This window comes from Haliotis rubra, unplaced genomic scaffold (assembly GCF_003918875.1).
Source record: "Haliotis rubra isolate DU_JTF1 unplaced genomic scaffold, ASM391887v1 Scf5, whole genome shotgun sequence".
Taxonomy (NCBI): Eukaryota; Metazoa; Mollusca; class Gastropoda; order Lepetellida; family Haliotidae; genus Haliotis; species Haliotis rubra.
Window position 1 is genome coordinate 5,739,627 of NW_025767190.1, and position 22,671 is coordinate 5,762,297.

Here is a 22,671-nt window from a genome sequence, read left to right on the forward strand (position 1 = left end):
ATTTAACGAGGCCACTGTGAAACATTATCTGGAGGTTTACTAACACACCGTGTATTAGAACCGCCCAGGTATACGTTATTAAACGTGGCCACTGTGAAAAATTACCTAGAGGTTTACTAACATACCGTGTATTAGAACCGCCCAGGTATGCGCTATTTAATGTGGCCACTGTGAAACATTACCTTGACGTTTACTAACATACCGTGTATTAGAACTGCCCAGGTATACGCTATTGAACGTGGCCACTGTGAAACATTACCTGGACGTTTACTAACACACCGTGTATTAGAACCACCCAGGCATACACTATTTAACGTGGCCACTGTGAAACATAACCTGGACGTTTACTAACATACCGTGTATCAGAAGCGCACTGGCATACGCTATTTAACGAGGCCACTGTAAAAGATTACCTGGACGTTTACTAACATACCGTGTATTAGAACCGCCCAGGTATACGTGATTAAACGTGTCCACAGTGGAACATTACCTGGACGTTTACTAACACACCGTGTATTAGAACGCCCAGGTATACGTTATTAAACGTGGCCACTGTGAAAAATTACCTAGAGATTTACTAACATACCGTGTATTAGAACCGCCCAGGTATACGCTATTTAATGTGGCCACTGTGAAACATTACCTGGACGTTTACTAACATACCGTGTATAAGAAGCGCCCAGGTATACGCTATTGAACGTGGCCACTGTGAAACATTACCTGGACGTTTACTAACATACCGTGTATTAGAACCGCCCTGGTATACACTATTTAATGTGGCCACAGTGAAACATTACCTGGACGTTTACTAACACACCGTGTATTAGGACCACCCAGGCATACACTATTTAACGTGGCCACTGTGAAACATTACCTGGACGTTTACTAACATACCGTGTATCAGAAGCGCCCTGACATACGCTATTTAACGTGGCCACTCTGAAACATTACCTGGAGGTTTACTAACACACCGTGTATTAGAACCGTCCTGGTAAACGCTATTGAATGTGGCCACTGTGAAACATTACCTGGAGGTTTACTAACACACCGTGTATTAGAACCGCCCTGGTATACACTATTGAATGTGGCCTCTGTGAAACATTACCTGGACGTTTACTTACACACCGTGTATTAGAACCGCCCAGGTATACGCTATTTCATGTGGCCACTGTGAAACATTACCTGGAGGTTTACTAACACACCGTGTATTAGAACCGTCCTGGTAAACGCTATTGAATGTGGCCACTGTGAAACATTATCTGGACGTTTACTAACATGCCGTGTATTAGAAGCACCCTGGCATACGTTATTAAACATGACCACTGTGAAACATTATCTGGAGGTTACTAACATGCCGTGTATTAGAAGCGCCCTGGCATACGCTATTTAACGTGGCCACCCATAAACATTACCTGGAGGTTTACTAACACACCGTGTATTAGATCCACCCAGGTATACGCTATTTAACGTGGCCACTGTGAAACATTACCTTGATGTTTACTAACACACCGTGTATTAGAACCGCCCAGGTATACGCTATTTAACGTGGCCACTGTGAAACATTACCTGGAGGTTTACTAACAAACCGTGTATTGGAACCACCCAGGTATACGTTATTAAACGTGGCCACTGTGAAACATTACCTGGAGGTTTACTAACACACCGTGTATTAGAACCGTCCTGGTAAACGCTATTTAATTTGGAGACTGTGAAACATTACCTGGAGGTTTACTAACACGCCGTGTATTAGAACCGCCCTGGTATACGCTATTTAACGTGGCCACTGTGAAACATTACCTGGAGGTTTACTAACAAACCGTGTATTAGAACCGCCCAGGTATACGCTATTAAACGTGGCCACTGTGAAACATTACCTGGAGGTTTACTAACACACCGTGTATTAGAACCGCACTGGTATACGCTATTTAACGTGGCCACTGTGAAACATTATCTGGAGGTTTACTAACACACCGTGTATTAGAACCGCCCATGTATACCTCACTGTATTGTTCGCAGAGCAAGTGGCGTGAAGGTGCATGTCGCCAACTCCGCCGCCATCCTCAGAGGGTTGGGGACACAGCTGGACTTCATCAGACCCGGGATCTGCATGTACGGGCTTCCTCCAGGTCAGGACCGGGCACAGGGCTCAATCGTCTTTCAAATCTGGCTTAGTATTTCATGCCATTATTATACCAACTATAGTCACACCATCGTATACCTCCACATACGAGTGTTTGTTGCCGGGTGGACGAGGGGGAGGGCTGGAGGAAGTTAATTTACCTAAAGTCGTGTGTTGACTTTAAAGGAGAGTGGCAATGATTTATTCGTATCATATGACATGTATAAGGGCGGTGAGGTAGTGAAAGTGATCGTTCGCACGACGAACGTGGTCCGAATCCCCACACTGGTAGATTGTGCTTTCAGATTGCACTAGGAGAGAAGGTGAGAGATAAACGTTAAACTGCTTGATAAGGTTATTTGGTGTTGGTATTAAGAACAATGCAAATAAATTCACCCAGTTTCGTCCTCAAATTTGCAGATCCCAGCACAGAGACTGCAGAGTTGGTGGAGTCCCTCGTGCTGAGACCCGTTCTCTCGTGGCGAGCTCGCCCCACCCTCATCAAACAACTGCCCCAGGGCAGGGTCGTGGGATATGACAACACCTACATGTAAGCAGAACAAGACATAGTGGTAATGACAGGTCATGCTCCACCATACTTCAGGATAGATAAGTTGGCCAATTACGTGCAATCGTCCCGGTGGGGATGCTGATTGTTCTTGAATCAACGTGTCTTTCGAAACAAAGGCAGTTCAGGGGAGACTGTATAATGAAACAGTGAGGATTAGGTATTATGAAGTGATGTCTATTAAATCTTATTAATACACATCGACTCAGATGATGACAGATGGTTCTTCCTGCTTCCAGGACTCGGGGTACAGAGACTATTGCAACTTTCAGTCTGGGCTATGCAGATGGGTACAACAGGCTATTGTCGAACAGAGGTGTGGTGTCTCTGGATGAAGGTGAGGCCGTTCTTCAGTTGTTCAATTGGTGTCCTTCTAACTAACCGAGAAACAAAAGTGCTGCATCAGATTCCAAGAATATGTTTTTACCTCCCATGGTTCATGCACTGTTTGAGAAGTACCTCAAGTAAAGGATGAATGCCCCCCACATAAAGTATGTTTCATCAAATGTTGGGTGAATGGTTAACCACTGACTTTAGAAAGGTGTTCAGAGTTGCATCCTTATGAGGAAAATGCTTTAATTAATGTTGCCTTGATTTTTAGTTTCAGTGTGGTTCAAAGTGGTATCACCCGAAAATAATTCATTATTACAGATGGTCTCCTGTGTCCAGTTGCTGATAGAATGATGAATGTCCCTCACATAGGTTTCGTTTCACCACATGTTTACTAAGATGTTGCATCCTTATCACAGCCCATTGGCCTTGACCTCATTTTGACATTTAGGTTCAGTGCCGTGTTACCCATAATTCATTCATTATTTCAGATGGTCTCCAACTTCAGGTTGTTGGGAGAGTGTCCATGGACGCCATCACAGTCCGCTTGGATAAACCAAAGCCTTCGTCCACAACGTTCAACATTATCACTGACGACTTCACCTCCCCCAACAGCGTGACAAAGATGGCTGCTTCTCTCGGCACAATCCCTTACGAGGTGACGACAAGTCTAGCTGCCAGACTACCTCGCGTGTTTGTGGCTGGTGAACATGCTGTAGCTATCACGAAATCCTTGGTGACAGACGAGAGATGATAGTGGATTGTTGATCGTGGAGGAATGTTGTCTGACCATCTTCCAGGTGTTGCGGCAAGGGTGTCTTGTAGAGAGTTAAGTCTCGAGTTGTCCCTCTTTTCTTACATTCCACATACTGTCGTGTCTCTCTCACAGAAGATCGTTGGTCCTGGATGGGGTATACCCTTTGTCAAAAACATTGTTCATGTGGTTACAGTGCATAGATATGTCCATTATTGGGAACAAGCTTTGGACTTTGCCATAATGAAAGCGTTATTGTTTCGCAATTGAAATACTGAGTTGTTAACATGATCCAGTTAGACATTAATACTTTCTACGGACAGCATTGGCTTGTTCATGGAAACTGTGTTCATGTTGCCCGGATTCACATGTACCTAAAAGTCAACAAAAGGATGGCCACAATTACCCATCATGGCTAAACATCTTCCATTTATCACTTGAGTTAAGTTAGTCATAATATTTTTGTAGCTAATGTGTTTGCAAGGCACTTTGTTACAGTGTTTTCAAACACCCATTTATGGTAATTGTTTCTACCTCGGTTATTCAGTATCCTTCACATTATTATTACTGTTCATTATGTAGAGGACAAAAGCTTCTCAGGGCAGAGGTATATTAAAATAGTTTATTTCGCTATATTTTTTATACTTATGCTAAAATAATATATTTCTAAATTGTATCTATTTAGAAAAATCAAGCACCTTACAATACAAATGAGAGGTCATTATTCAGATGACTAGGTCACAAATACAGGATATTTACTATCATTCACGTAGCACTATTCAATCAGAAAATGTAAAAATAGTTCCATGTGAAGCTGCCGGTATCGTTCAGTGAACTTAACCACTAAATATTAACCCAGCACCAGAGCCTTTGGGATAGTATACTTCGACGTGAGTTGAACATGACGGCAAGTTATATTTCAAAAACGATGATGCGTTCACGCGTTCACAAACATAGTTAAAAAGATTTCCCTGATAGATTGAAACTGTATTCTGAAACGTTTCCAGACAAATAACACCTCAACAGCCTCTCCATTTACCTATCCATGGCTATGAAATGCTACTGTCCAGTGAGTGTTGCTCTCCAAATTCGATTCCCTTCCTGAAAAAAAGCGAAATGAAATTACAGTTAGTTTTGCAATATGGACCTTATGGTGCCTACACCTCACTTCATCAGTACTTTGCCTTTAGTTTTGAAACTCATAGCCGAAATAACTAAACACGCTCGTAAGATTAGTGTTCATCTTCAGTCTGACCATTCAGATCGCTCTATGGCAGAACGAATCAATGCCATCACACCAAATTGCTAAGTAATCAAATTCAACGTGACTGTCTGTGTAGTAAATGAATCACTAAAATGAGTGAAATATTTACGTAATCCAAACACACGATGACTTCAACATATGTGACCAAGGGATTTTTCTTTTTAAATTTACGCACCACATACGTTGTACTTTTGTGTAACAGATAACAAAGATAATGGTGGTGTGGAATATTGTGATGATGATCTAACACATTGTAGTGTGCATAAATAAATGTATAATTTATAATAAATGGAAATACATTTAATTAAAAATATCGTTTCGCAAGCTGTTGTCATGTGTTATATGTGTAAGAAAAAAGTGTTTGCATGAAAGACAAGGAACCTCAAATGTTGGTTGGTTGCTTAGCGCCACACAGCAATATTCCAGCTATATGGAGGCGGTCTGTATATGATCGAGTCTGGACCAGACAATCCAGTGATCAACTCCATGATCACCGATCTACACAACTGGGATACGATGACATGAGTTAACCAAGTCGGCGAGTCTGACCATCCGACCCCGTAAGTCGCCTTTCACTGCGAGCATGCGTTGCTAAAGACCAATTCTAACCCGGATCGTCACGGGTCTTCACATGTACAATATATACCTGTTCATTGTTCATTGGTATAGCACGTTTCCAAGGTAACGACTTCTACAGAGGCAATACTGGCTTATGTTTGTTAAATCTAACATGTTGTATCGAGTCCTCAACAGAACTGGCTTTTCAGAAAGCATCGATTACAGTCATTTCGACAGCAAATATCTTGGAAAACGTGAGATTTCAAACTGATTCCAATTTGGGGTTTCTATTAACCGGATCAAGGAATATTCCAAAACAGGGAACCGGCTAGCGACAGTGGACCTACCATAATTGAACAGATCTGGCTGAAACACCACAACAGCATTTGACAGTAGGCCGACCAGTGTTGTTTATTTATTATATGCTATGTATTCTGTAACTATTTTAGAATGTTTGTAAATAATTAAATAACATACTTATATATTAAAGGTTCTGTGAATACTAATAAGAATTTTAAATTCAAATCGAGACTAAAATGGGGACGTAATCCTGACATATCTTTATTGTATACGGTATCATTTATAGTCATGTTAATTGTAGGACAGAAATATAATGATCATTAAAAAGTGATGTATTAGTGGAAACTGTCCAAACGTGCGTGACATGTGCTGCCGTATTGGACTGTTTGAATGAATGACCTATTTTCATACCATGAACTCCCATAGCAGATCTACGTTATGAGAAGTTCAAGCAAATGGGCTCGATGGGGGTAGCCTTGTGGGCAAAGCGTCCGCTGGTCACGCTGAAGACCCGGGTTCGATTCCCTACGTGGGTGCAATGTGTGAAGCCAAACCGTGATATTGCTGGATTATTGCTAAACGCGGCGTAAAACTAAACTCACTCGCTCAATCACTCAGGTGTATTTCCGAGTCTGTTCGTTTTGATTATCCGCTATCTACTGTATTTGTTGTCGTCCTGGAACTATCCCTGGGCACATGTCATTATTGTCCCAGTGCCAAGACTTAGAAGGATCTAACAACGCTATTCCTTTTTCATGTTTATTTTGAGAAAATGGGCCTCTGTGAAGAATATAGTTGTGCTCCTAGCAAGGGACGTTCATGGATAGATCATTATGTACGTTCCATAATGAAGAAATTTGCATTTATTTGGTTTGGTAATGTGACTGCATTATATCAACATCGAAGGCTCGTTTGCAAGCAGCATCCACGTTAGTGGCGTAATGAGGTAATTGGCATGGAGATCCGCCTTTCCGCAGACATTTCAAGATTCCCGTGTAGACTGAGTATTTGTAAACCCTAACGTTATCGGCGCACTGCATTAAATTGATATCAGGTTGTAGTGAGTGAGTGAGTATGGTTTTACATCGCTCCAGATACCTGGATATCTCCACACTGCCATGGCCGTAGGCGTTTGCTTTCACCACTGCTTTGATGTCTGTTAAAAGAAACTGTAAGGCTTTACATTTTGAGATTCATTTGACGTCCTCTGGACATGTACTTATCTAAATGTCATTTGGATAGCAGAACATGTGATCTTCTACAAGACAAGCAAAGGTGTGATGTTAGGCTCGCTAAACATTCAATGCGGTCGTAAAGATACCTAACATTATATGATGTAGTCACGGGTTCATGTTTATGTAAAGGCGATTTCGCCAAATGAATAGCTAACGGTAAATTGTAGGTATCACGCTAAGATCAACCTATTGTCTCGTGTAATGGCAATATATGGCCCTGTTTCTATAGAATATGCTGTATCTTGTCAAACCGCTCACGACAAGAGAACGGAGTGAATGAGTTCAGATTTACGTCGCTTTTAGCAATATTCCAGCAATAAATGGGTTTCACACTTTGTACCCATGTGGGAAATCGAACCCGGACCTTCAGCGTGACGAGCTAGCGCTATAATCACTAGGCTACCCCACCGCCCCTTATATCAGTTGTAAGTAAGCAAAGGCTTAGAGAGAGGTTGTGATATATGTATTTGATATTAAACAATTATACAAGTATTTGACTGAGTGAGTGAGTGAATTTAGTTTTACGCCTCTTTTAGAAATATTCCAGCAATATCACGGCGGGGGACATCAGAAATGGGCTAAAGTATTTGATGTGACTAAAACCGCTTAAGGTGTCTATACACCCTCCAACACCTTTATATCCTTTGTGTAGAACCGAAAGCCTGATCCATCAACCTTGATGAGCATTTTTCCATCAATATACCAATAATTCAATCCTCGACATCCGCCACCCCCATAAAATCAGTGAATTAAAAAGTAACTTCCTAAGTTTCAACTAATATATCTAAATTGATACTCTCCAAACATTCACTGTTCACGAAACTGACATGATTAGGTCACAGCTTAATTCCACTGATTGAAGTACGTACGAGTACACACATACGGGTATGAACTAATGAAAAGAGTGGGCCAAAAGTCAGCTTTTCATGATCAGCAAGAGTTGGACATGTATAAAAATACCCAATAGAAATGTGAAGCAAGAGTAAGAACTACGTTCATAATGTTCTGTTTCCTTCTTCACTTATACTCTATATCTACATAGCGTAATATATCCTATAGTGATTATGTGTAATATAACGGGTTTCACAAACACCTGGCATTGCCAGAGTAATTTAAGTATCGTCAAAATGAGATAGAATATTACATGGCGCTCAATATCATGGCATAGAATAGGACATTTCCATGTATTCAAATATTTGTAAGCTGTGGTCATAATATGAAGTATATTTCAATGAATTCATAACGGAATGAATGTATTTTATGTGTGTAGTTTCATACATATCCGAAATTAGCCATAGAAAAGAACATGCCTCAACTGTTTTGTTTTAACAGTATTTACTCAAAATAAAGACAATGCATTAGAAAAACAATACAGAACGAACAAAAAGATTGGCAATAAGGCCGAACAAGGCCTATATTATTGCCTCTCCCGAGAGAAAACAACTTAAACGAATTAAACAAAATTAAGAGATTGCAAAAAGGATATAAAATTCAATGAGGCAATTTTCAAAACGAACATAACGAGTTAGTACTTATTGTATTCTATATGTTATTAACAAAACGTTGGAGTTAATTATGAAATGATAAATGGATTTAAGAAGTAATTCTGTATCAGTATTGGATAAGTTGTAGTTGTCTCAACTGTTTCAATAGGTTTGGAAGTGATTTAAATGACAAGACTATTTACACATATTCCAAACAAATGGCCTTTGGGATGCTAGTCTGTCATATATCTCCGTAGTTTTAGACGCTTGAACCAACATACTTGATATCATTGACAGTGTCTGTGTACCCTCTCCTTAAGGTGAGGGTATTCTAAGTTGGAGAACTTGTTCCTAATCCTTTTCTCAGTGAATAAAATATGTTTAAAACAAAACAGTGTAACCTTATAGTAAACCCCAGTGCTGAGTTAATCTCTCGTTACGCAGGTGGTACGCCAGGAGAGGGAGTAATGGTGATTTAAGGTACTGAAACTTAATGAACACATGCTTTGTTCTGAATCTGATGTACGAGCCTATCAAATGTCTTTGCTCAATGCAAGAAACACGTACACCAAGAGTATTGGTTTGGTGTCTTATCACACATTACTTTCAGAAAGTATGCTTGTTGTTGATCGGGAGCTCCGGCAAATTGTAATAAATGTCCTCAGACGATTCAGACAGATATATACGATTTATTCCCTCATTTAGTATGGCTCACATTCTCTCAGGTTTGGGTTGGGGTAACACGTCTGTAATTATCATGACTTAGGATGTTGGCAAGCGTCCTGCGACTCAAGTTCGTGGGTTGTTCGATTGGGTTGTGAGCATACGGGACCTGGGTCGGGATTTCAAAAGGTTTTGTTTTGGACGTGATGACGGTATTTCCAGATTTGGCGTAGCAGTTACGAACATGTTGTCCCATGCAATGCCCCTTTGTGGATTAAATCAAGTGTCTTTGTGTATATTTTTTCTAACCGAGACTATTGTGGCGAGCCTTTTAACTATCAATGAATTATAATACAAAAAGTACCCTCGATTTTATGTAGCTAACTTACAATCAGCCAATCAGTGAAAATGAATCAAAGCTGCGGTTGTTTCTTTGTTTCCAACTACAAGTCACGCCTACACAGGTGTCAACAGTGAGTCAGTTAGTCAATATTCTACGTCACATTGCCAATATTCTCTCCCAAATAGAACATTGATATATAAAACATCAAATATTTGTTCAAACTTAGTGTTTGATTGTTATATTTTCGCCGTTATAATGCTGGTTTGTGTGTATGGAACGAATGCGCAAAGCAAAAACGCATCTGGGTAAATTTTATTGCACGTTTACTTTCGAAGATGTCAACTTGGATGTCTAATTCAAAGATTCGCAGGAAAAATTGTTACGCAATAGGCACGTGAAGTTCAGGGACATTGTCTTCACAAGGGCGGTGCGTTTAGATGATGATTTTTAGCGTATGAAAGGGGATGGATAACAATGTATGGATGAACAGCTTCTTTATTGCTGTGAGAGCGACGGTTCGGTGTAAATAACACCGTTATCAAATAAGTGATGGACAGCATGAGGATAGAGAAGCATATATATTAGTGTTGGGAATTGGCTGAAATCTCCCAATTGATGAAAACTTCATTACCAACGAACAATCATCGAAAAAAAATTGGTTAGCGTCATTTTTCAGATTTTCCTATGCAGGTTGTTAATGCAGATAAGTATAACATGATGCAACTCGCTTCTTAAAGTGATGACTAATATATCATGAACATGAAATTCCTGGAGTCTTCAAGAAATATTTAGTCATGACTTTAAAGTTAGTGAAGTGAGTTTTCTAAGAATTAAACAAGTTTTCAGGCCCTGACAACTTCGAAGATATGTTCCATCGTCAAGTGTTTCAAAGACTTAAACAGTAGTTCCAAAATCGTTTGTGTTCGATTATGAGTAAATGTGATCGATTGCTTGGTCGTTTGGTCACTACGACCAATCTTCGATTATTTCAATTAATCGGAACACCACTAATATATATACAAGTTAGAGGAGATGTTTGTGCAGTACAATAGGGAATTAGGAGACCAGACACAATAACAACACAAGGGCTTTGATAAAAGCGTTAACAAGTGACGCCTACAGTATACACAAAGGGATAGAGTACATAAAGGGGGGAGGGGGTTATTGATGAGGAGGATCTTTGATGAGTTGGTAGTATGCAGGAGGTATATAATAACCTTGGTGACGGTTGATTGATGGCTGGAGTCTTTTGATGTAGATAACTTCTTGGAGTTTCCTGAGTTAAAAGTCTTTGAGGATGGTTGTTGTGGTTTGGGCTCTGACTCACTGACTACTGTGATCGGGATTGTCTTGGATGTGATCTGACAGGGCTGATTTGGAGTTAAGTTTTGATATTGAGGTCTGATGCTCTTTGAGTCGGGTTTTGAGGGGTCTTGATGTTTCGCCTATATAGGCCTGTCCACAATCTTTAATCTGAAGTCTTTAAGCGATCAATCACATATTTGTCCAGAGATTTTCAAATAAACGCGTTTAGGGATGACACACTTATCATAAGTTAGTTACCAAAGAGACGTCTTCCAGGGAGAGGAAGGGCCGGTTTCCAGTATAAAGACAGTGGTGATACTATATCACTAATGATCAGCTGTGAGAATGATAGCGTTCAGGTCCTAACATACTGTGAACAATAATGAAGTACCAAACAACACACTGCCAGATACCATAACATACTGTGAACAATAATGAAGTACCAAACAACACACTGCCTGATACCATAACATACTGTGAACAATAATGAAGTACCAAACAACACACTGCCTGATACCATAACATACTGTGAACAATAAAGAAGTACCAAACAACACACTGCCTGATACCATAACATACTGTGAACAATAATGAAGTACCAAACAACACACTGCCTGATACCATAACATACTGTGAACAATAATGAAGTACCAAACGACACACTGCCTGATACCATAACATAATGTGAACCATAATGAAGTACCAAACAACACACTGCCTGATACCATAACATACTGTGAACAATAATGAAGTACCAAACGACACACTGCCTGATACCATAACATACTGTGAACAATAATGAAGTACCAAACGACACACTGCCTGATACCATAACGTAAATGGCTGCAGTTCATCGTGATTCAACAAACATTCATTTTTTATGAATGAGCAAGTCATAGCCTACAATTATGCTTTGACATTTATTTTCTTGAATTGCATGTTTCCTTCGTGTACTGAATATATGCCTTCTTGTGTATCCTAGGGCCTACGATGAACATTTCACACTCATTGAAAACAATAATCGCCATTGCATGTAATGGAGATTAAGTTAAACTGGTTAGTTAAGTAAAGATAAACCAGAATACAAAACTCCACAGGCGACATGAACTTGAAAAATACTGTGACAAAAAACATTACAAAGAAAACATCTGTGTGCTGAGTCAGCAGTACTACAGACAATCACAAAATAGTTTTTGAATAGGATCCCAGCTGCGTTTTAAGTTGAATCGGGGACAATTACACTCCACGTATTTTCGTCTAGCCACAGGAATAGATTCTTATGGCAAGGGACGCAAATTCACTCATAAGGAAATACCCTTCTTCTATCCCTCGCCAAATACCACCATACATGTGTGGATTTCAAGTTTCTAAATCTCAGTTGCTCTGTAGAAATTCGGGAAAGATAATTGAATGAAAATTATAGATGTGTTCAATTGAATATGAGGAACGTCTTTAAATGATTTTCGCCCATGCTGAGTTACATTGAAATCATTTGTTTAATTTTTATGACATCCAAGGACTCCTATATATTTCCAGCTATTAAAGAATGTGCTACAGCATATAAAGGTTGTTTCAATACACACCTAGAGCATTAACAGTGCTATGTACTCACTGAAATAGAAATAAAATGGTTTGGGCATTTATTTGTTTATTGATTTAAACAATATTTTATTTCCATTAATGTTCACACATGTTAACGACAACTGCATCAGTTCTGAACTGAGCATGGCAGGGACAAGACAGAAAGAAATGGAAAGCATCTTTACTGTTATGGCCACATGACCATCGATAAAAAATCTGTCAAATATATGTGATTTTAAATCACTACAACCTAGCCTAATTCTAGGTAGAATCACTTGGGATTGGCGCTGGCCATAAGCAATAGATGTAAAATTTGAGGAAAGCTTAATTTCGGTGGAAATCAATTGCTTTAACCTAGATAAGGAATCTACATTTCTAAAATTAATATCGAGTGCATTCCAAGCTTGAACAACAGATGGCAGAAAAGATCGATTATGCTGGGATAAGTGCCCTGCATTGATCTGAAAGTCGTTATAGTTACGAAGGTTATATCCTGTTATGCTGGAGATATTAGGTGGGACCCATAAATATAGGTATTTAGGAGTCAGTCCATTGACCATTTCATAAAATAGACATAACTTATGGTAATGCCGTCTGTCTGACAGTGAGCAAAAACCCGTTTCCCTGTAAAGTTTTTAATGTCTGGTTTCTCGTACTGCTGTACATATTGTCCGAAGAGCATCTAAGTGTAAGTTCTCTAATATTTTTACTTGTTCATTATGACAATTATCCCAAATGTTATCGCAGTTGTCAAATATGGGCAAGATAAAAGATTTGTACATAATTTCAAGCGTTCTTCGATTTAACCTGTATTTTAGACTGCGCAAATAATTTGTCAATGGACTCACTTTAAGGACAAGATATTCAATATGATTTTCCATCTTCCTGAAAAACATGTCCTAGGTGTTTGTGATCACTTACTTCAGGTATAAGAACATACTTCTTTCGAAGAGGTAATTTAGGACTAGAATTAATTTTAGTCGAGAATAGCATGGCTTCCGTTTTGGTAGGACTAAATTTAACTTGCCATTTACCTGTCCCGTCTGATATACGTTCTAAGTCACTATTCAGTATAGCGCGCAGTCGTGGATTCAGGGTCTTCAATAAATAGATATGAGGATGTATCGTCACCTAAACGTTTAACAGTACTCGTTATCCCATGAGTCAGATCATTAATATAAACAAGGAATAACAGGGGTCCTAAAACCGAGCCCTGAGGAACTCCGGTTAGAATAGGTTTATATTTTGACATATAGACATTACTAAGGTAACTCCCAAACCAATCCAAATATTACCACTTGTTCGGGTTGACTTTAATTTCACTTGTAAACTTTCATGTCAAAACACGATCAAACGCATTACTGATATCACAGAATACAGCGCGAACTTCCGTTCCATCATCCAAGGCTTTGGAGATCACATGACATAATTCAGTTAACTGATAAACAGTTGAATCTCCAGGTTTGAATCCCGATTGTGAGGTGGTATGATATCATTGTACAAGAAAAAGTTGCTTAAATACACATTTTTTCAAATACCTTAGAAAGAGAACATGTCAAGGCAACTGGTCTATTGTTATTGCAATCATGAACGCTACCTTCTTTATGAATTCGAACAACAACAGATTGTTTCTTTTGACAAGGAAAACAGGAAAGACGTGGTAATAAGCTAAACAACTTGGCAATGGGAGCGCACAGAGACACAACTATTTTTTTAGAAGCTTATTACCAATATTAACTAGACCCTTAGCATTGGCAGTTTCTAGATTTAATAACATATCACGGACATCTCTTTCGGACAAGAGTCATTAAGTTTATATACAGGTTCATGTCAGCTGATAGTTTCCTTCTCGGGTTCCTCAACTTGGGATTGTTGAGAAAAGAATTCATTAAATGCATCAGCAAATTTGTTTATTACTTCTTTTAAATAGGTAGTTTCAACAGATATTAAAGTAACTGTTTTTCCCAACTAGGCCTTTTTATTTGGTCCTCTAATCATCATCCAAAATACATTACAGGTAAAAATAACACTAATGTGCATATTATCAACCAATTTAGAAACATACGTCACAATCAAGAATGGGTTGTAACAACAACCTGCAGAACTGTTTAGACAGGAAAATGCATTTGCACCTGCGTCGCCATAGCGATTGTGCAATTGGCAATCAAAGCTATGAATGAACTCGTAGAAATAGTAGACTTTCAACAAGCGTACAGGCATAAAAAATGTACTGAGACAATCCCTAAATTAATTATTTTGTATATCAATTAGGATAAAAGAAATAAAGGATGAATGGTATATGACCTTATTCATAAAATATGTTATGTACGCGAACCTATGGAGAGTACATCTCATTTGCATACTATAGCTTCTCTTGTATTAAACTCATCTATTTCGGATGATTTTACCAAAAGTGTTCAAAACAAAAGTTGGGAAAAACGATTGTCATAAAATATTTAACAATCAAACTTTAGTTCTGTTCAAAACTACGAAATACACGACCAAAGCCATTTTATTTCTATTTCCGTGAGTACTTTAGAAAAACTCAGACGAATATACCCCAAAAATAGCCTCACATGCTTTCAACCTATGTTTGATGCGGTTGTAAAATCACCTATTCGTACTGAGTTGTACACGTCTATGTCCGTTTGCTTTGTGACGCCGCACACTATTTGGCGATGTGTAAATATTGGAGTCGCAACAATCTGACAATCCAGAGATTGTCATTATATTACTGCTTTAACATGCATCAATGAACACCAAGTTTTATCAATTGAAGTATAAATTTCATAAATACAGGTCATGCCCATGAGAGTGAAGTGAAGTGAAGTTATAATGAAGTTAGTGCGATCCGTGTTCATCATTATTCATTATTATAAATTTAATACTGAACGAACTGACCGATGATCATATGCATATCGCCAAGGTAACCGCACCTGGTAAATGTCTAGATCACGTGTATTCCGTGTCGTGGGGGCGTTTGTTTCAGAGGACATGTAGCGACGAATAATTGTGTCAAGACACTGTGAATGGTCCTATTGAGAGGTAGGTTTGACTAGTATTGTCATCTGATCGCAATTACCGCTCCCTTTGAGAGTCCATCGTGACCTTATAAACAGACTTCAGTAACTTACAGAAAGGGTCTGACGTACTGCGTCCGGCTTATCCGTGATTAGTATGCACGATAACTGATGAATATGGAAATGAATGCATGATGTCACAGGTTAGAAAGGTGGATGAACCCGTGTTTTATCTAATGCACTCATGCTACTTTGAATGAAACCTTTCATGAAACGAAAACAAAGCATAGCTGATATGATGCGCGCAATTACGAGGTAGTCATATCACCCTGAATTGTACATAACGGTGAATGCACCCAGATTTAAAATAATAATAATAATAATAATAATGGACATTTGTTATGCGCTATAATCCACACACTAGTGCATGCTCAAAGCGCAGGGGATGAGGGAGAGAGTCAGTTATATACAGAGAAGAATCAGAGAATCAGAGTCTTTGATGTGGACTGGCAATGAATCCCATAGTCTTGGGGCTGCATGAAAGAACGATCGTTTACCAAATGAGGAAAGTCGGAAAGTTGGTCCAGTAAGTAGGAGTTGGGATCGAAGAGTTCTGGCTGGTGTGTATACAGTGATCAGGTCAGTGAGGTAGGATGGGGCTTGGTGGTGGAGGCATTTGTAGACAGTGCAGAGAACTTTAAAGTTGATACGTGATTCAATTGGGAGCCAATGAAGTGATTTGAGGACTGGAGTAATGCGACATGATTTTGACTGTAACGAAATAATGCGGGCGGTCGTATTCTGTATTTTCTGCAGTCTTTTATGCTGAGCCCTGTTAAGACCAGCAAGCAGTCCGTTGCACTAATCTAATCTGGAGGAAATTAGACATCTGACTAGAATCTTCGCACTTTCTTCTGTGATGTACTTCCGGATGTTCCCAATCCTGCGCAAATGAAAATAGCAGGTTTTACAAAGTCTGTCGATATGTACATCCATGGCGAGATCCGACTCTAGCCATACGCCAAGATCCTTCACCAAAGGAGAAAAGGCAACCTGTGAGGAACCTATTGTTAAACTATCACTTGTGATAATCTTCAATTGTTGTGATCTGCCAGTAGGTAATACTTCAGTTTTATCATCATTCAGTTTTAAAACTCTATTTGTCATCCATGTTTTTATCTGGGTTGTGCAGTTTTCAATGTTCTTGAACGTAGCTGCTGCTGTATCTGGTGTAAAGGTATTCACAAGCTGAGTATCGTCAGAATAAGAGTACTGGGAGGTATTGAAGGATTTGATGATGACAGAAAGCCCGCGCTTTTTCAAAAAGCCCGCGCCTCGCCAGAGCATGTTGAATAAAGAGAACTTTCTATTGAAAATTGGATACAGGGTGTGTACAAGTTCATAATATGTTGACTAAAGGCTGCTGTATAAGTTAGACATGACTTATCACAGTTCACGAATATGTAATATGTCCTGGAGTCGGAATTTTCAGAAAAGGGACAAATACAGCAGTTACACACAAAAAAACAAGGGGAGATTTGGTCAGGTTAGGCATGTATTACTTACACAGTCTTACTTAAACAGTTCGGTAAAAACCTTTATTGAATAATGGTCCCGCCGAGCCGATTCATTCAAGTCGCAACACCTATTCAATCTATTCGTGACACACGCGATATCCATTACGGGTAAGAGTAGATGTGAGATGAGTTTAGTTTTACGCACTCAGCAATATTCGAGCTATATGGAGGCGGTCTGTATATAATCATGTCTGGACCAGACAATCTAAGCAACTGGGATACGATGACATGTGTCCACCAAGCCAGCGAGTCTAACCACCCGACCCCGTTAGTCGCCTCTTACGACAAGCATGGGTTACTGAAGACCAATTTTAACCCGGATGTTCACAGTTCGGCTGGGAAGGTCGGGTCAGGTGGTCTGGTTGATTGCACGCTGGTTTACCTGGTCCAGGCTCGATAGTGAAAGGCCTTTGATGTAGGTGTAACGTGTAAGGAAACGTATCAATATGTAATGGAAAGTGAATGAATGTTAAAGCTTACTCTAGCAGGACCATGTACCATAACGGCGAGATGGAACCTCCACCCCCAGACGCTGAGTTGTACCCCCGGGCCGGACGCAGCACCTTCCTTCGTATAAGGCTCGATGTCCTCTTTAACAACATCTCCATTCTCAAGCAACGATGTTCGGCCCATACAGGTAACGATCATTAACTATAATCTACGTAGTAGATGTCCAAACATGACATGTTCATAGGCGGATCCAGGGTGTGTGTGTGTGTGCGTGCGTGCGTGCGTGCATGCATGCACGCGTGTGCGCGAGTGAAAATGAACCGTGCCCCTGTCTCAAAAGGCTGTGTTCGCCCTTAAAGTCGATATGCATTATTCTATTAATCGATTTCGAGGTGAAAGAGACTTGCTGATCATATTCATTTAACATACTTTAAGTCATCTACTTTTAAGTCAACGCCTTTCTTTCTAACAGACATCATAGCAGTGGTGAAAGCCAACGCCTACGGTCATGGCAGCGTGGAAATATCCAGGTATCTGGAGTCCCGGGGGGTCGGGCACTTCGCCGTCGCCATCCCAGAGGAAGGCGCTCAGCTGAGGCAGGCAGGGATACAGGGACACATACTGATTTTAGGTATTTTTCTCTTTAAGTAACTGAAACACTCTTTAAAGGGATTATTAACCCATCTCACCCTCTTCATGCAGTGTAAACATGTTTAGAATAAAACGTTTGGTTGTAGTCACCTCTAGCTTGATAACGATGTAAGGCATCTACATCGAAACGTCGCTCTATGCAGTAAACAGGAAGTTGTCATCCATAAAGTTGTATATGTCATTTTGACTCAAAACTCCTATTGGCGATCAAACAATGCACATCAAACAATAAAGTAATCCCAAACAACTGCTTACATTAGATATATAGTAAAACATACGTTCCTGAAAAGAAATCGTCGTTATAAACAGCATCTGCTGAATCTTGCCAGAAACAATGCAGTGCAATCACGACATTGTTTAACAACAATTTCCATAGCAAAGTGACAATGGTATGAGACGGAAAACATGACATTTGTGGCACATGCAATGTCCGTAGCACAGGTAAAGGTTTCAGGTGCGTTTCAAGGTGATGTGTTAGCACAGGTAAAGGTTTCAGGTGCGTTTCAAGAGTGATGTGTTCATAATGTGTTGTTTGTGTATAAGTAACAGTATTTCTGGGACACAGACATCTCACTCAAAGGGTATCTGATTACTGATTTAGACATCCAAGTGTCTCCATTCTTCAAACCATTAAACTCTCCAAACATAGAAAGCGCTAGACCTTAAACGCCTAACAATTATGGGACAATGAACTCGCGATGTTTTGGATTCGAACTATTTGTTACAGTGCTGGTACTCGATATAGTTTCTTTTCAACGTCCTCAGAAGGTTTATTGTATCACAGGTAACGCCATCGAGGAGGACATCCCGATATTAGTGAAGTATACGTTGACACCGACGGTGGCGGAACTCAAATTCCTCAAGGAATGGTGTAAGGCCACCACAAAAGACCCTGTAAGTTACAACAGCTCTTGTAACCAAGTCAACAGTAACAACCATGTCATCACTTTAAAGGAGAGGGTAACTAAAATTCCAGTGCGTTTTCCAATAACTTTTTCGAAAGAACACTTGTAGATTTCTACGTCGAAGTGCAAAATTTTTCGTGGTGATCACATTCAGGGTTCAGATTAACGGGGTTTCATTGCATAGAGCAAGGTATGTGCACAGTGTGTTTGGTGGATTTCGAAGGTGTCAGTAATTTTAGGTGAGGGAGAGACACCAGGTGGTACTGAAGATTGACACAGGGATGTCCAGGAACGGGTGCCAGGCTCACGACTTCCCCTTCCTTATACAAGTAGGTCCTTGTGGATTTACGAAATTAACATGAGTACCGTTTTGGATAATATGCTGCATTATATAGAACGTTACTCCATACCACATGTGTTGGATAATATACTCATGGAAACGAATAAAGTAACACACGAAAGCGCCAGTGTTCCTATACTCTTTTCCGGGTTTCTTGTCATGCTTTATATTGCACTGTGGGTGAAAATCTGGAAATAGATAAAGGAACACTTGTACATTCACGCTATCCCTTACTCGTTTCCATGAGTATATTCATAGTTCAACAGACGCCTGTTGTGCAAATGTGCGTAATGCATCGGAAAAGAGTTGAGCACAGGATGAGTCTGTGATTTAGTTATCGCTTAATGAACTTGACTGAATAGCACAATTGTTAATTTGCAAACATGTACCTATGTATCTGACATTGTATGTTGGTTCATCGATAACATCCTTTGGAGATTTCATGCAGCGATCTCTGGATGGTATTACAATTGTCTCCTTGCAGTTCTGCCAGACACACGGTCTAACTATCCACAGTGTAATGACGCACTTTTCCATGATATAGTAGAAATCGTACTATCGACATTGCTTGGCAGAGGATCCTTTGTCGATGTGAATGGGTCTTGTCGCTTTTATATAAAACATACCAAATCCGAGGATGACAGATGGTTCCTTCTGCTTTTGGGACTCGGGCTACAGAGACCATTGCAACCTTCAGTCTGGGCTATGCAGGTAGAACAGTAAGTAACTTGTCGAACAGAGGTGTGGTGTCTCTGGATGAAGGTGAGGCCGTTTGTCAGTATTATAGATGTCTCTGGCTATTTTAGAAACGGGGTAAGGAGTGGGCAGCATCCAGTTGAATCCAAGAGTAATCCCAAGCGTCCGTGTCCTAACATGACACTACCTCAGTGAAAAGTGAATGTCCCTCACATAGGTTTCTGTTTCGTCACATGTTTACTAAGATGTTGCATCCTTATCACAGCCCTTTGGCCTTTACCTTATTTTGACATTTAGGTTCAGTGCAGTGTTACACATAATTCATTCATTATTTCAGATGGTCCCCAACTTCCGCTTGTTGGGAGAGTGTCCATGGACGCCATCACAGTCCGCTTGATGAACCAAAGCCTTCGTCCACAACGTTCAACATCATCACTGACGACTTCACCTCCCCCAACAGCGTGACAAAGATGGCTGCTACTCGGCAAAATCCTCACGAGGTGACGACAAGTCTAGCTGCCAGACTACCTCGCGTGTTTTGTCTGGCGGACATGTTGTAGCTGTCACGAAAGCCTTGGTAACAGACGAGAGATGATAGTGGATTGTTAATCGTGGAGGAATGTTGTCTGACCATCTTCCAGGTGTTGAGGCAAGGGTATGTTGACAGAGTTAGCTTTCCTTACATTCTACATGCTGTCGTGTCTCAGTCACAAACGGTCATTGATTCTGGATTGTGGCGGATTATATCCTTCGTTACAAGCCATTGGTCATGGTATGGATTTGCAACGAAGAGCTATGTCCATTATCGTGAACAAACTTTGTGGACTTTTCGAAACATATTGTTTCAAGAGTAAGAAAAGACACCAGGTGGTACTAATGGTGGACACAGGGTTTGTCTAAGTATGGGTGTCACACTCTGACTTCATCTCACTTATACACATATGTTCGACTATCAATATGATATTGCGGGTATACGATGTGCGGGTCTCTGCTTCTACTCCTAACCACTGCATGATCAGGTACGTCTTGAAGGAACAGTACCAACGTGGATTACGCCAGCTTCCATGTGTCAGGGAGATGAGGTTTATGTCAGTATTCAGCAATATGGAACATTGTTTACCTGTCGAAAATGGGATACTGGCTCAGTTACTGCTTGTCTGCCCATCCTTGTTTATACTAGCGGGTGGTGTTGAGTCGAACCTCGACCTGAATCATCCCAACTAGATACAATGAAAGATGCACTTATAGCCCAAATAAAGCAAACAGAAGTTAGAGTTACTAAAGACATAAGCTCGATAAAAGAGGGCGTAAAATCTACCAAAGCAGAAATCCAAGATCTCGGAGGTGAAGTAGCAAAACAGGAATAGAATACCAGCGGATGAACAGGCCAAAGCTGAGCATATGGAAAGGTTCCAGAAGCACGATTAGAAGACCAGGAACGTCGTAATCGGAGAAATAATTTAATATTATATAATGTAGCCGAGGACGAGAAAGAAACTTATACACAATGCAAAACCAAGGCCTTGAAAATCCTAAACAAAGCCAGAGCCACACGAGAAATACCTTCCCTCGTGATATAGAAATAGCCCACAAGATTTCGCTACCAAATCTATCAAACATCATTGTAAAGATGTGCCATTGGGAGGACAAGTGGATGTCTGTCAAACTAGGATCGGTGATAAAATAGCAAGATGTCTGAATTGCTAACGATTGGCGCGCTTCATAGGAGATACAAACCAGATAGGTGAATATTATATAAGAGGAACGGGCTTGTGGAAGAGGAAAAAGGTAGTTTTAGTGTTAATTATAGACTGGAGAACTTGATATTATAGGTTTGATATTATAGGTTTAACAGAATCTTGGCTATGACAGGTTGGCCTCACGCATATATTTCCTGGTTTAAGTCTATTTGCATATTAAACCTGCGAATATCACATCTCGGCAGGCTCCCTGGAGGTATAATAACTCGGATTATAAATCATGTAGCCAAATTCATTAAATGGTTTACATCTGGCACAAATGCAATATCTATAATATTTGACAAATCTTTGTTTGGATTGGATCAGGATATAATGTACTCCTGTGTGCACCCAGAGAAGTCATCGTGGTATGATCAAACAAATATTACAAATAGAAATGGGATCAGCCTCTTCCTAGAAGACCAATGTAGGATATAACATACCTTGTGGCATTATTGAAAAGGAAGCCCGCTTCCAGAGGGAAGGGGGCTTACTTTTCAATAATGCCCACGGGTCACGTTATATCCAACTTATAAACCGACCGAAGATATACTTTAGATATAATTTCAATACCTGGTGTCGGCGCTACATGTTGGAAATTGTCAATAATGTCATATTTTAAGATCGCATTCAGTGATGGCAAGACAAAGTCGTATCAATCTTCAAAAAAAGTAATAAATCAAAGTCAAGGGCTATTCCTCAGAAAATCACCGGGCAGAGGGACGTTATTAAGATAATTGTCCGGGACAGAGGGACATTATTTAGAGAATTGCCCAAGGAAGTGAGATT

At 40.0% G+C, this 22,671-nt stretch overlaps 2 protein-coding genes across 2 annotated transcripts; both read left to right on the plus strand.

Annotated features, from left to right (window-relative positions):
• The first annotated feature begins 2,499 nt into the window (after positions 1-2,499).
• LOC124291776 (alanine racemase-like) lies at positions 2,500-3,771 on the plus strand. The gene is made up of 3 exons (XM_046728848.1): positions 2,500-2,669; positions 2,927-3,024; positions 3,509-3,771. The coding sequence occupies exons 1-3, from the start codon at positions 2,500-2,502 to the stop codon at positions 3,769-3,771; spliced, it is 531 nt and encodes a 176-aa protein (XP_046584804.1).
• A 13,840-nt stretch (positions 3,772-17,611) lies between these two features.
• LOC124291777 (alanine racemase 1-like) lies at positions 17,612-20,703 on the plus strand. Its single transcript, XM_046728849.1, has 5 exons — positions 17,612-17,738; positions 18,024-18,182; positions 18,987-19,096; positions 20,254-20,267; positions 20,481-20,703. Exons 1-5 carry the CDS (start codon positions 17,612-17,614, stop codon positions 20,701-20,703), a joined length of 633 nt encoding a protein of 210 aa, XP_046584805.1.
• The last annotated feature ends 1,968 nt before the right edge of the window (positions 20,704-22,671 follow it).

Coding starts and splice junctions, on each gene's coding strand:
- LOC124291776 (XM_046728848.1), top strand. CDS start 2,500: ATGCAAATAAATTCACCCAGTTTCGTCCTCAAATTTGCAGATCCCAGC. Junction 2,670..2,926: donor GGATATGACAACACCTACAT/GTAAGCAGAACA, acceptor TCCTGCTTCCAG/GACTCGGGGTACAGAGACTA. Junction 3,025..3,508: donor TGTGGTGTCTCTGGATGAAG/GTGAGGCCGTTC, acceptor TCATTATTTCAG/ATGGTCTCCAACTTCAGGTT.
- LOC124291777 (XM_046728849.1), top strand. CDS start 17,612: ATGGAACCTCCACCCCCAGACGCTGAGTTGTACCCCCGGGCCGGACGC. Junction 17,739..18,023: donor ACGATGTTCGGCCCATACAG/GTAACGATCATT, acceptor TCTTTCTAACAG/ACATCATAGCAGTGGTGAAA. Junction 18,183..18,986: donor GGGACACATACTGATTTTAG/GTATTTTTCTCT, acceptor ATTGTATCACAG/GTAACGCCATCGAGGAGGAC.